Source organism: Ciconia boyciana, chromosome 21 (genome assembly GCF_034638445.1).
Source record: "Ciconia boyciana chromosome 21, ASM3463844v1, whole genome shotgun sequence".
In the NCBI taxonomy this organism is placed as follows: domain Eukaryota; kingdom Metazoa; phylum Chordata; class Aves; order Ciconiiformes; family Ciconiidae; genus Ciconia; species Ciconia boyciana.
Genome location: NC_132954.1, coordinates 6,056,926 through 6,069,771, shown reverse-complemented (window position 1 = coordinate 6,069,771; position 12,846 = coordinate 6,056,926). Strand labels below are relative to the sequence as shown.

At 54.3% G+C, this 12,846-nt stretch overlaps 1 protein-coding gene and 1 long non-coding RNA gene across 2 annotated transcripts; one reads left to right on the top strand and one right to left on the bottom strand.

Annotated features, from left to right (window-relative positions):
* The first annotated feature begins 7,299 nt into the window (after positions 1-7,299).
* LOC140662182 (uncharacterized) lies at positions 7,300-8,955 on the top strand. Its single transcript, XR_012046008.1, has 3 exons — positions 7,300-7,560; positions 8,291-8,434; positions 8,569-8,955. It is a non-coding gene; the product is annotated as an uncharacterized lncRNA (long non-coding RNA).
* On the bottom strand, positions 7,766-12,550 carry RIMS3 (regulating synaptic membrane exocytosis 3). The gene is made up of 6 exons (XM_072885325.1): positions 12,298-12,550; positions 10,671-10,812; positions 10,429-10,541; positions 8,577-8,678; positions 8,315-8,454; positions 7,766-8,091 (listed from the first exon to the last, which is right to left on the bottom strand). Exons 1-6 carry the CDS (start codon positions 12,515-12,517, stop codon positions 7,879-7,881), a joined length of 930 nt encoding a protein of 309 aa, XP_072741426.1. The 5' UTR covers positions 12,518-12,550; the 3' UTR covers positions 7,766-7,878.
* Positions 12,551-12,846: the final 296 nt, after the last annotated feature.

Genomic DNA, 12,846 nt, shown 5'->3' with positions numbered 1-12,846 from the left:
TATTTGTGTGAGCCTTGAGTTGATGGTACTCTGCTTGCATACTAATTATGGTATTTCTTTCCTCAAGTCAAAACCTGCTCTTCTCAGAAAAAAGAGGGTTTCTTCCTTTTCCCCTCTTCCCCAGCATATCAGTTGGGGGGGAAGGTTGGCTTTTTTTTGAGCTACACATGTGGTTTTGGGCTGGATGCTTTGAGAAGCTCAACTCAAGCACAGAAAAAAGTTTTCAAGCTGGCTTTAATCATCTTCACTTGCTGCCCCAATACTGTACATGCAGGTACAAGCCAATGAAAATGTGAATACTTCAGTTTTTTCCTCCTTGGGAAAACTGGCTAAGAATATTTTACAAAATAGCGTGCACCCTCACAGCCATCAGTCCTGCTGCATATAAACCACAAAAATACAAGAGTTTTACATTAAGAAAGACCACACACATATAAAACATTACATAACACAGGTATAAAATTGCCATTTGCTTTTTTAAATCTATTACCATTCTCAAGTATCCATCACAAGCCCATCCCCTTGTCTTGAACATGGAACTGGGGCTTAAAGGACCCCCTAGTTCACCCTTCTGCGGCATTTATTTTAAGGTGGAGTTGTTAAAACGTACGAATCTGTCATCAAAGCAAAGTTTATCACAAAATACGAGTGGGCTAGTGAAGGCAGCCACATTTGTTCACTAATGCAATTACATCCTGGCTGCCAAAAGTACAAAGCTACCCAGGGTGAGCGTGTCAGTCCTGTACGAGTTCTGCACCTAACTCTCCTTTCCCCTCAGGTAACGGATGCACACAGAAAGATGTAAGGTTGACGTGTGCCACTCAAATGGCGAGGTGTCTGCTACCTTTTTTCCTTAGAGGTGGAAGGCTAAGCTCGTAGTAGCAATTCACTTGTGGCTAATGGAGTTCTGACCATTTCCCAGTCTCATGGGGCCCTCTTGGTTTAGGTAAGTCTCTTCAATGCAACTTGTTGGGGACTTAAGGATGGAAAATGTGAAGTAGCACAGATTCGTGTCCTCGCATGGCTGTATCGCTTTCCTGTGATGCAGCCCTCCCAAGACACTCGTCTGAGCCTTCTGAAGCAGCTACTGGGAGGAGAAAGGCTGTGGTTAGAAGTGGCTGGCTGGCTGAGTTGTGCTGGGTGCATCTCTCATTGCCTCGTACCTTTAAGGATCTTGGACCCTTTTATGTAAATTTTCCTTGCCAGTGTGTGTTAGTATTCTGCCCCCTCCTACTTTTTGGGGGGCTAATGCAGTTTAAAAGGCATAGGCTGTGTTTAAAGATTTGTAAGGTATAGGTAAAATCCCTCAGGTGTCTTGTTTGGGAATATAAATTCTGAATTTTTTGATAGGATGAATGCTTCAGTTTGGATGCTTCTAAAAAAAAATTCATTGGTGCTTTTCTCTGTGTGCTTATGTGGGTTTGGTTTTGGTTTTTTACTGGTGCCGTTAGTAATCAAATTCAAGGACAAAGTTCAATTCAAACTTGGAGCTGCTGCTTTACCAAGTGTTGTTACTAAGACAGATGTATATGTTTTTATATTTGAGGTATAAACTTCTGAGATTAATGACAGATTCTTGAGTCCTGGACACTATCTTAGATGGTCCAGGTGCTTGTTCATCGCTTAATTTTGAGGTGGGGAGTAGGACAACATGATGGGGAAGATTATTTAGTTTTAACTGCATGAAAAGATCAAGCCCTTTTAAGAAAACAAGGCCACCAACTTCAAAGTGCTAACATTCAAGAGGCATCCGCTGCCAGGGTCCCTGGCCAGTTGGGTACAAGGAGGGGGGTGCTGCTCCGTCCAGAGGCCCTCTGACATCAAGCATTGCTTCACAGTTCTCACTGCAAGCGTTAGGGCAAAATTCCCTTTTTTTAGCGAGTACTGGGATCTAGCAGATATATACAGACAGCGATCCTGTTAGGAATGGGGTCGGCGTTCAGTACCTGTCCTCCCGCCGGAGGAACGCCCTTTCCGCTTATTTCTGACGCTCCCGCTCTCCATCCACGCTACAGGCAAAAGCTGTAGCGAGGGTTTACTGCTCCTCCAAGAGCAGCAGCGCTGTCCTCGGCTCGTCGCATCCGAGGTGCTCCCCTCCTTTGTGGGAGGGGAGGACTGTCAGGGGAGCAGGACTGCGAACACCCGCCCGTGCCAGGCTAAGGGGCAGCCTTTGGAGCACTGTTTATCTACATGCTTTTGAACAGGAGAGATGAGGGGGTACCTACTGTCCGGCCAAATCATCCCTCCCTCCAGAGAAGCACTCTGGCCTCTTGCTTCCCTTGCCCTTTAGCTCAGCAATCAATAGTGCAAGTGCTAAACGAAGCAGAGGTTGGGCTCGCAGGAGCCAGCGTGGGAGCAGGTGGTAAATGCACACCCCGTAAAATTGCTCTTCATTGCACAGTTACAACAAAAAATAACCTGAATGTGATAGAGTGCACTAAGCTCTGGTTCTTAAAAAAACGAGAAAAAGAAGGGGCGGGGGGGAAATGAGGTATACCAATAATCGGAGCTGCAGACAGGCACAGTGGTCACACCAGCTCTTGGGTCTTGGCGGCAGCTGCTTTCTCCTGGATTCCGAGATGCTACTGTGCTCCGTTCTGGTGTCTGTGCCCGAGGCAGATGATCGGGGTTAAACAGTGTGGCGGTTATTCAGACAGCAAGACAAACACTTAGGCCCTTTACTGTACATTTTTCCAAGTCTACTTTTAAAACCTACATCTTCCCCAAATACGGACCAGCTCAGTTGAGTGTTATTGTCACATCTGGTCACTGAGTCTGTTTTGTACAACTTCAGCTGTGTTACGCGTAGCACGTCTTTACCCCACCAATTCCAAACATGCTTATTGCAGACACTTCTTTTTCCATTGGAAGTCTTTTCTGCAGCCTTTCAACCTTCTTTTTAGCTCATAAGCATAACTCTTGCACCTCTAACAACCAGCCAAGGGTTGGGGTGTTTTCTATGCTTGTGAACGTGAAGTAGAAGGAAGACTTCCAGTTGAAACAGCTTTGCTAGAGAAACATTGGAGCGGGCCGTCATGCCTTTGGCACATCAGAGGATGCAAACCTTGCTTTTACTGAAGGGAATTTTATAGATCTGTCTGGAGGCATGAAATCCCAAAGGAAAGCAGAGACAGCTCTTAATATCTTTTTCCATCTGTGATGCAAAACACATTTAGACTTTGAATTCAGCCATCAAGAACAACGGTGCCTGAACACTGTTCCTTGACCTTTAAAATGCAGTTATTTTCCAAATCAGTAACTAAATGCACACCCCTAAGGAAGTTTACAGATGTGCATTGTCCAAGCGTTTCACATCAATCTGGGAAGAAGTGTCTGAGTCAACTGGAAGAAAATAGAAGGTGGACTCTTTATGCCTGAAAAAACATCACCGGTGCTGGTTTTATAAACGGTCTTATATCAGTAAAGACCCTTAAATTGTACTCACTGCTGCTGAGTAGTTGCAGGCCCACTTAAACAAGCAAAGGTGTTTAAATGCGTTAACTCCTCTCACGTGCACCGATGTGCGCAAACACGTACAAATACAGGCTTGACTTTTCAAGTCTCATCGCAGTCGTGTAAGACAGTGAACAGAAGTGATTCCCTACCAGCGAAGGGAATCCTGATCCCGCTCCTGTAGGAATTTCTGGTCTCGTATTTGCAGCCGAGAGCTACCTCTGTAACTGCTTCTGGAGAAAAGGTTTTAAGAGTTGGAAAAGGTGGCTGTGCAGGGAATACTTCCCATTGTCTCAGTTGCTCCGTGGCATTTTCCAAAGCCACTGAATTAGTTTTCTGATTGCTGGCCAGGTAATTGGTTCTCTGTCTCACTTGGTTTCAGGAAAACTATGTCTAAGCATCCTCTCCCCATGCTTTCAACATGCTGTGACACTGATGAAACAGGAGCTAATTTCTGACTGAGCCCAGAAGCCTGGCCCACCTTCTGGTGCCCTAGGAAATTTTCACTCGCCTTTGGCAAATAAAGCCCGTCCCAGGCTTGTAGAAAACCCAGGGATAACTTAGGCTTGGGCATAGAATCATGTAGCGTTTTCTGTGCTTTGCTGTGTGGACGTGACTTTTTTTACTGGAGTTTAGGGGATGTTTTAAGTATCATTTCAAGGCTATTTTGGCAAAATCCATCCCTGTTACTCAAGTAGGGCGCCTTGATTCTGACACCGGCATCTACTGGCAGCTGTGCTATACAAGGTCTTCTGTGTCTCAGGTGGGTGCTGCGTGCTACTTGCTCCTCGCTTACTGCTGGGGGTGCTGGCTATAAAATGGGCTGCAAAGCTGATTCAGTTTAATATTAATTATTCTTTCTAGGAGAAAATATCTGGGAAGTTGAATGGTTTGAATTTCCTTTCCTGATGGAAGGTGGAGGAAAGGGAGGAAATAATCTAACGCGTCATACCTAGTCAGTGCAGCCATCTTTTGCAAATCATATAGTATATCTAAAAAAAAAAATAAATGCCCTTTGCAATAAAACATTCCCCCAGGAAAAAACCTGGAGTCCAGAAGCTTGTGGTTTTTGTGGTGTGTCGCGTGTAGAAAGCAACTGGGTGTCTTGGCTTTTTTGTTCTTGTTGTTCGAGGAGGGAGAACATCTGACACGTGGTCTCACGCATTCAGAAACGAGAAGGAGCTGATGTTGCAATGTAAACGTGGCACACTTGGGTCTCTTCTCCCATTTTAGTTTTTCCACGCACGTGTAAGGTGGGTCCTCACCCAGATGCTTCCCCAGAGAAGTGAGTACCAGCTCCCTGGGGGGACCGGACGCGTAGTGCTGAAAGTGAAGAAGTTAAGGTTTTGATGGATTGCAGTTTGTCTAGTGAGTGACAGTCATTTGAAGTCACCGGCACGGTGGCTCCACCTTGCCAGTCTCTCAACGAGCAGGAGGAATCGTTCCCACGAACGTGTCGCGTTGCAGCGAAGGAGAATTACACCACTAAGAACTGGGGTGCAGCTTGTTCTGATGTTAGCTACGCCGTTATCCTCCAATGCATCCTCAGTCTATCAATGATAAAAAATAAGCCAAAGTATTTGGGTTTTCCATGGTCCCTGGAGTGCCCAGGTGTGCCTTCTAGAGGACACTTCTTTTCTCTGGATTTTCCACGTGCCAGCAAGGGCAGGTTTTTCAGCTGGTGCAGAACCAGGGAGCCTTTTGCTAGACCTCAGGCGTCTGCTGCTGTGGGTACGTGCCCGGCTGTCCCGGTGTTCCTGCTGCTCTTCATCCCCTTCTGTTCTCTGTCTCAAGAAAAGCGTTACGTTGCTCGCGGAGAGAGGGAGCAGTAAAGCTCTGCAGTAAAACTCGCTGGAGAAATTTACAGCCAGCGAGCTCTGTGCTGGAAGGGGAAGGGGGTGGGATGCTGTGTCCACACCAGTGAGCAGAAAATACCTGCAGAGCTCCCTGCTCTGCCCACGCTGCTATTCCATTTCCCTGTGGACGTGGTTATTGTCCCACCACAGGCAGATTTGTCATTTTTGCCATTGCAATAGAGCTGGTAAAGCAAAAGCAAATAATGTTAGCTTAAAGGAGCAAAAGGCTTTTCCTCTTAAGATGCCTTCCCTCACGTATATTCAAAAAGCCAGCACGCCGGGGCAGAGAAAGTTTAGCCTCGTCCGGGCGTCGTTGACCTCGTATAACTGCTTCGTGCTCTGGAAGGAACGTCGTGTTCAAACCTTGTTTATTCCTGTTTCAGCAGTCAGGGCGCTGAGTTTGCTTCCTCAAACCGCTGGAGAGGGTTAGGGCATCCCGCCGTCCTATGCGTCGCCATTCAGCACGAGCTCAGAAATCGGTGCCTATTGCTTGAAAAAGCACTTACCGCTCTAGCAGACGAGGATTTCATCTTTTACGAGGCAGGCATTGGGGTCTCGAAGCAGACCCCTCTCCATCCCCCATCAGCAGCATCCAGCCCACTCTCTTCCTCAGAGGTCTACAGTGATTTTCGTCTGGTAAAGATCCAAAGTCCACGATAGCAGCTGAAACTCCTTGTCACGATGTTGCTAAAATCGTGGCGGTGTCGGGTAAACCAGCCGCCGAGCGCTGGAGTTTTGGGTTTGTGGAGGGGACAGCTTCATCGCAACAGTCTTTTCCTTCACGTTGGGTTTTGTTCCGTTGTGGCAACAGGTTCGAGCTGGTTCATCGTTCCTGGCGTCACCAGGAGAACGGCAGGTTGGTTTTGTTGTGCTCTGTGCATTGTGAAATTATCTGCTTTGCCAATAAATAATTGTAAAAAATCCCAACTGTGCTGTGGGGTGATTTGCGTTAAAGACTGAAGGTCAGAGCCATCTGGTCAGTAAAAATTCCCCACTAACCTTTTGTCCTCTTCCAGTCTCAAGACTGCTCATCTTTTGCTGTGTTGGGTTTTTTTCTCTCTTTTGGAAACTGATCCTTTAGGACAGTCATTGCGTTAAGTATATTTTATGAAGAAACCAGAGTTTCTAGTGGTGTCTCCCCTGAGTATTTTCAGCAAATTTCATTAGGCACCTTCAAAAAAAGCTTCCGTAATTCTCGGTTTTGCTACAAGAACTGGTCCCTCGGGGGGAACCAAAATGCTGCTTTAAAAACAAACAAACAAAACATACAAACAAAAAACCCAAAACACTCATCCTGATAATAAATTCCAAGCATCTAGTCCTTTGTTCGTAACCTCTCAGTCACCCTAATTCCAGATCAGCAGAAGATGCTGTTGAGATGTTCCCCTGTAGCGTACCAACAAGTCGAGAGTTGGAGAAAGGTGCGTCCAGCCGCCGGGTCTGGCAAACCCTCTGCTCCTCCTTGAAATTCAGGTATCGAGGAGAGCATCCCAGACCCGAGGAGAGCATCCCAGACCCGAGGAGAGCATCCCAGACCCGAGGAGAGCATCCCAGACCTCGAGCTGGCCCTCGTGGGAGGAAGGGGCTGGGAGCCAGACGATCAACCAGCATCACGGTACTCCCGCTCCATCGGGTCACCTTCTCCTGACTCGAATTTTCATGTGAGGCATCACAGAGTTTATATTTTGGGTCTTGCTTTGGCTGTACAAGACCACGGTCAGTGGTGAAACATGAGGAGAAGACCAGCGTATGCGTAGGTGAGGCGAGTGCACCTTTTTCTGTTCTCTCTCGCTTTGGCAATGTCACTGGTCACAGGCTACATGCTACCAAAAAAAAAAATAAAAAAAGAAGAAAAATGGCCACCAGAAGTGCTTGCTCAGTGCGGCAAGATTTGTGTCGGAAAACGAACAAACAGGAAGTGACTGGCAGATGTTTCCGGTCAATCCGGAGTCTCTTAGATACTGAAGAGAGTGAGTGTGGTGTTAGTACGTGGCAAGCTACATAATAGAAGATGCTACATTCCTTGGAAAAAAAAAAAATAGTAGTGCTGAGTTGGATTTTTTTTCTGAGTTTTTTTTCTTTGAAAAGCTACCTTTTCCTCAGAGGCAAGGAAACAAAATCGGAGGAAAAGAAACCTCGTCAACATGCTGCTTCCAGCGGCGCTGAATGAATCAGCCCGAGATGCTCTCGCCGGGTGGTCAGGAGAGAAACGCGTCGCTTCGATTCCTTTCCGACGGGGTGACGGGACGAGGTGCGGTAACAGTCTCGGGATCGGTCGGCAGTCGCAGCCCTCGGTCTGCCTCATAGGGGGTTTGGGTTTTTTTTGCTTCTCTTTCCCCCTCCCTCAAAACACACAGCCCTCGCTCCCTCTCCGACGTCCCCCTCTGCGCGCCGGGACATGTGCTCGGGGAGGAGCGTGTCAGGAGTGGGTTTGTTTCGGGAAGGAGATTTTTTAAAAAAAAAAAAGGGGGGGGGCGGGGGGAAGGACAGGATATTTACAGCTATCCACTAACAGTTTTGGTAGGTCAGGACATCTTTCCCCTCCCGGCCTCTCCCACCAACCTGCCGCCTACGGGCAGGAGGGGCTGGTGGAGCTCTCCAGGGAGGACTGGGAGAGGCGGCGCGTCAGAGGTCCGATGCTGGAGTCGGCCAGCGAGGAGGTGGGGAAGAGTTTGTACCAGCCCATGACCGTGCTGGAGAGATCGAGCTCCTCCAAGACGATCTGGGCCATCCCCATGAAGCACTTGTGGTCCATGCGCCCGTAATCTCCCCAGACGATCACCTGGGGGGAAGAGAAGGGGTTAGGGGAGCTGCCCCGCTCGCTGGTTGGGAGTTTTGGGGAAAACTCGGCAGACTCGGTGTGCCCGGCTGGGAAGGACCCGCCGTGATCAGGACGGGGAGGCTGCAGTCTAAAGGAGAGCGGTGGGGACGCTGGGTTTCTGTGCCCTGTCCTTGCTCCCCTAATCCCTCCCTGTCCCCAGGTATCTGTGCGGGGAGTACGTCACCTGCAGGACTTTGCCCTGGGGGCTCTCCTCGAAGAGCAGAGGCTGCTGGTACGATGGGTCGCAGGTTTTCTTCACCACCTTGGTCTTCTTCTTGGCCAGGCAGACGCCGTTCTCCAACAGGTAAACTTTCACATAGGTGGCTGCGTTTGGAAAACGGGTGAGAAACACTGACTCGGAGCAGGCTCCTGCGATGGTCCCGGCACAGCGCCCGTCCCCATCACTCCCGCTCCGTCCCTGACCCCCTCCCTCTCCAGCCACCTACCAGGGATGCTTTTGGAGCCCATCTTCGGGATAAGTCCCCTTGCCTGGATCACCTCCACCTCCAGCTGCCCGTTCCGGTCAGCCATGCCGACGTGGACATCGCCTAGGCGGAGGAACGAGACGCGCTCAGCGGCCTCCCCGATGGCCACCTCCCACCGGGGACGGCCGCAGCCCTGGGCTGGGCTGGTCCCCACCAGCTCTCCCTTTTGGTGCTGCCAAAAAGCAGGGGAGAGATGTCATCTCCGGGGCTGGCAGCCTCGGCACCCCCACACCGCCGCCTGCTCCCCATCCTCAGCACCCAGCGCTCAAGCACACCGAGCATCCCGCCACCGGGTGCGTGATTTATTGGGAATTTGGAGGAAGGACAAAGCCGAGCTGATGTGCAGACGCTTGGATTTGAGCAGCGAGGAGAGAACAGGGTAACAGCCACCTCCTCCCCTCCTCCCCACCCCCCCTGCCAGCTCCATCCCACGGCAGCCTTGCAGGGGGATTTTTTTCCCTCGTGATGGGAAAAGGGGCTGGGATTAACCAGGGCTGCGCCTTGGCCGGGCGATGCCCTCAGCCGGGGGCAGGCAACATTCCGGCAAGAGCAGGAGAGGCTGGGGCAGGAGGGGTCAGTGGCTGCGCACCCCCCTGGGGCCGGCACCCACCAGCCCCCGTCTCCCCGGGGCACTTCACTGGGGTCCTTCCCCGCTCCCTGCGGAGGGGCATCTGCAGGAAAAAACATGGCCGGGCGCCTCTTGAGCTCGGTGTGAAGTTGTTCTCCCACTTACGCTGTCCTGCTCGTACGTACATATGTCCCTTGGCTGGCGGGTCCCCGTCGCTCGCTGCCTTGTGGCCCCGGCGAGGGGAGTGGGGATGGGGAAGGGGTGAGCTGATGTCCCAGCGGGGTTTAATAGGAGCGAGATGAACCTGGATGTTCTCAAAACACACTTGGCATTTCAACAGCAAGTCAGGGCCAGCGCCGGGGGCTGCGCGAGGAACCGGCCGGTGGGAGAGGAACGAGCTGATGCCGCGGTGGGGGAACGGCAGGAGCCGTAGGGATTCGGCGCGCCACGGGCTCTGCGGGACCTTGCGCCAAGGGAAGCCGGTGGTGTCCCCTCCCGGGGAAGGTGGGCAAGCCCAGAGGGGTGCAACTGCCCCCTTCCCTTCCCTCCCACCGGGGGTTTATGCAGGGCCAGCAGGACCAGGTCCCTGTGCTGCAGGGACTGGGGGCAGGACGGGGTACCCCGGTTACTGTGACCCCCCGGGGCAGCTCTCCCCGCTCCTGGCAGCTCCGGCCCCTCAGCAGGACATGGGGCAGACACCCCGGCGTGCCCTGGGAGCAGCCGGGGACACGCTGCTGCTGGCTGGAAATTCAGACTTAGGGCGCAACTTTCTACAGCCATTTTGGGTTTAAAAGGGAAAAACGGAACACACGCCAGTTTTGTTGGCTCCCCTCTGCAGCGGGATGCTCGGAGGAGCTGCTGTGCACAGCACACGGGCAGAAGAGACCTCGGGAAAAGGCAGAGCGGCTGCTTCCCCTGCGGTGTCCTGCCCTGAGCCCTGCATGGGACGTTCCCTCCCCTCGCGGAGCCGGCAGCGGGAGCAGCAGGGGAAGGCCAGAGCATCTCCAAGCCATGCACCAACCCGGCACACGCGCAGCAGCAAGGGCCGCTGCCGGGATCCAGTCCCCAGAGCCGGTGCCCTGCGGAGGAGCGTGCGGCCACTTTCCACCCCGCAGCCCCTTTCCTCTCGCTGGAGCATCTTCCTGCACCGCCCAGCCCCGCACCAGGCAAGCCGCAGCCCTTGCTCTGCGGGGCTGGTGACGGCATCCCCCTCCCCGGGCAGGGACCCCCTCGGCCGGCACTCACCCATCGGCGGGGTGGCCAGCGTCTGCCGTCCCACCAGCTGGCCCGGCCCCAGCCCGTCGAGGAAGTCGCTGAACTGGCTCTCGGCACCCAGCCGGGTCGTGGGGAAGATGAACCTGCCCGGGGAGAGCAAAGGCCCTTTGTGGAGCATCGGGCTGCCGGGTCGCAAGCGAGATCCTCCGGGAGCACAGGGAGGGTGCCCGGCCCCAGCTCCTGTCCCCCCATGCCGCCCCGCGGTGCCTTACGTGCCGTCGGAGCTGTTGCTGTTGGTGCTGCCGTCGGTGGATTCCCGGCTGCCTTGCCGGGTGACCCTGGTCCTCATCTCCACCGCGATGCCGGTCTCCGTGCTCCTCCGGATGTTGCTGCGCAGCTTTTTGGGGCCGCCCTCTGGAAGCCAAGATGGGGGGGGGGGGTGAGCCCGGGAAGCGCTCGCTGCCCCTGGACCCTCCCGCGGGACGGGCGTCAAACCAGACGGAAGAACCGGGGTGCCAGGCACAGCCAGAGCCTCCCCGTGTGCTGCTCCCCACCTTCGGTACGTTATTCATTGTGATTTATGCAACCTTTCCCTGGGATGAAGCCCTGCAGGACCCCGCACGGGCACGTGTCCCGGTGCCGCTCCCGCGTGCTGGAGAGCCACGGGCTGCCCACGCTCCCCGCGTCCCAGCCTCGTCTCCCGCAGCCCTCGCTCAGCGCTGGTGTCGTCGTGCCTTTGCATGGCTGAGAGCCCCACCTGCACCTCAGTCACCTCCCTCGTGTGCTGAGACCTGCCAGACTCAGCTCACACGTGCTGCCACCATCCCAGCCCGCCGCCTGGCCTGTGCTGCTGCAGAGCCACCCCCCAGCCTCCAAAATCCCCAGGGCCCCATCGACACGTGCCGATGTCCCCATGCCACAGGGGACGGTCCCTCCGTGGGCACCCCCAGTGCCGCAAGCGGGCACAGCCCCGACGCTGACCGATCAGCGAAGTCTCCCTTTCTCCATGCGGTTACGCCGTCCCTGCCACCGCACGTCCCAGGCGGTGGCAGATGGCAGAAGGAGGAGTGTGGCCCAAGCATCCACCCCTGGCACTGCCGGCAGCCCTGGCTTCGCCGGCAGCCCCGCTCCTGCCGCGTGAGCACGTGTGTGCCGGCACCGCGCCACGGCTGCTCCTGGGGGAGTCAGGTTGGGCTTGCTAATTCGGGGCTGTCCCCGTGGAAGCGTCTGCCTCATCCTGGCAGCCCCCCCAGAGCGGGTGCTGCTCACCTGGGCACCGGCAGCCGGGACGGTCCCGGTCCTGCCGTCCCCGGGTGCGGTTCTGCCCGGCTCCGGCACTTTTTGCTTGGCTTTGGGGGATAATTATACCCCTTCAGCAACACCTCGGATGTGCAGGGCTGGAGGGCTCCAAATTAACTCCTCTCTTTATAGAACATCTCCCAAATCACAAAATGCCAACAAGAACCAGAATAAAAAAGCAATAACTAGAAAAAAAGGCTGCACTAAAATGAACTTTTTGCTTCCCCCGCCCTTTAAAAAGCTATTTTAAGCATTTAAATATTTCCCAGAGGCAGACCGTTTGACAAGTCCTTTCTCTGAGTTCCCTCCCTCCCTCCCTGTCCACAGCCGGGACTGGCCGTTACTGGGGGGGACGCTGAGCCCAGACCCCCCGTGCTGGCAGAGCTCCAGCAACGTCCCCGCTGCGGGTTTACAAATGGTTTTGGCACGTGGAGAAGTGCCGGTGTGCCAGGGGGGATTTACAACGGGCTTTTTTAGGTGTCTTCATCAGACACGGGCAGCTAGAGCATTGCTTTGGGTAGCCGGGAGCGTGCACTTCTCCTAAAAGCAAAGGGCCGAGCTGGGGGGCCCGGCAGCGCTGGGGGGCCCGCGGCAGCTCACCGGTCTGGTTGAGCTGCAGCGTGCTCTTGCTCCACTGGGACAGCCCCACGATGGCCACCATCTTGGCGCCCAGGCTGGAGCGCCTCTTCTTGCTGGCAGTGATGGTGACGGAGTCGGCGCTGCCCCGCGCGCTCTTCTCGATGTTGTACATCTCACCGCTGATGCTGGAGCTGCGGATGACATTCCTGGCCGCCGAGGAGCTGGCATCCCCGTTGAACATGGTCAGCCGCTCGCGCGCTCGCCGGCCCCGGCTCTGCTGGGTGGGATCAGCTGCGGGGGGGAAGCCAGGGGATGTGTCAAGGCCGGCACCCGCTGGGCGGGGGCACCGGCCGTGTCACCGTGCTCCCACCCAGAAGAGCCCCACGGGGATGGACGGTCCCCCGAGGCACTTACAAAGCCGTGAAATTCAGGTGGCACAACCCATCGGGACCATTTTTCCCCACCCGTGGGGGCAGGGGCTGGCTCAGGGTGCGGCGAAGGAAGGGGTGCGGGACCCCCCCGTGCAGCCGGCTCACAGGGTGGACCCACCAGCCCTGCCCCAGCACCCGG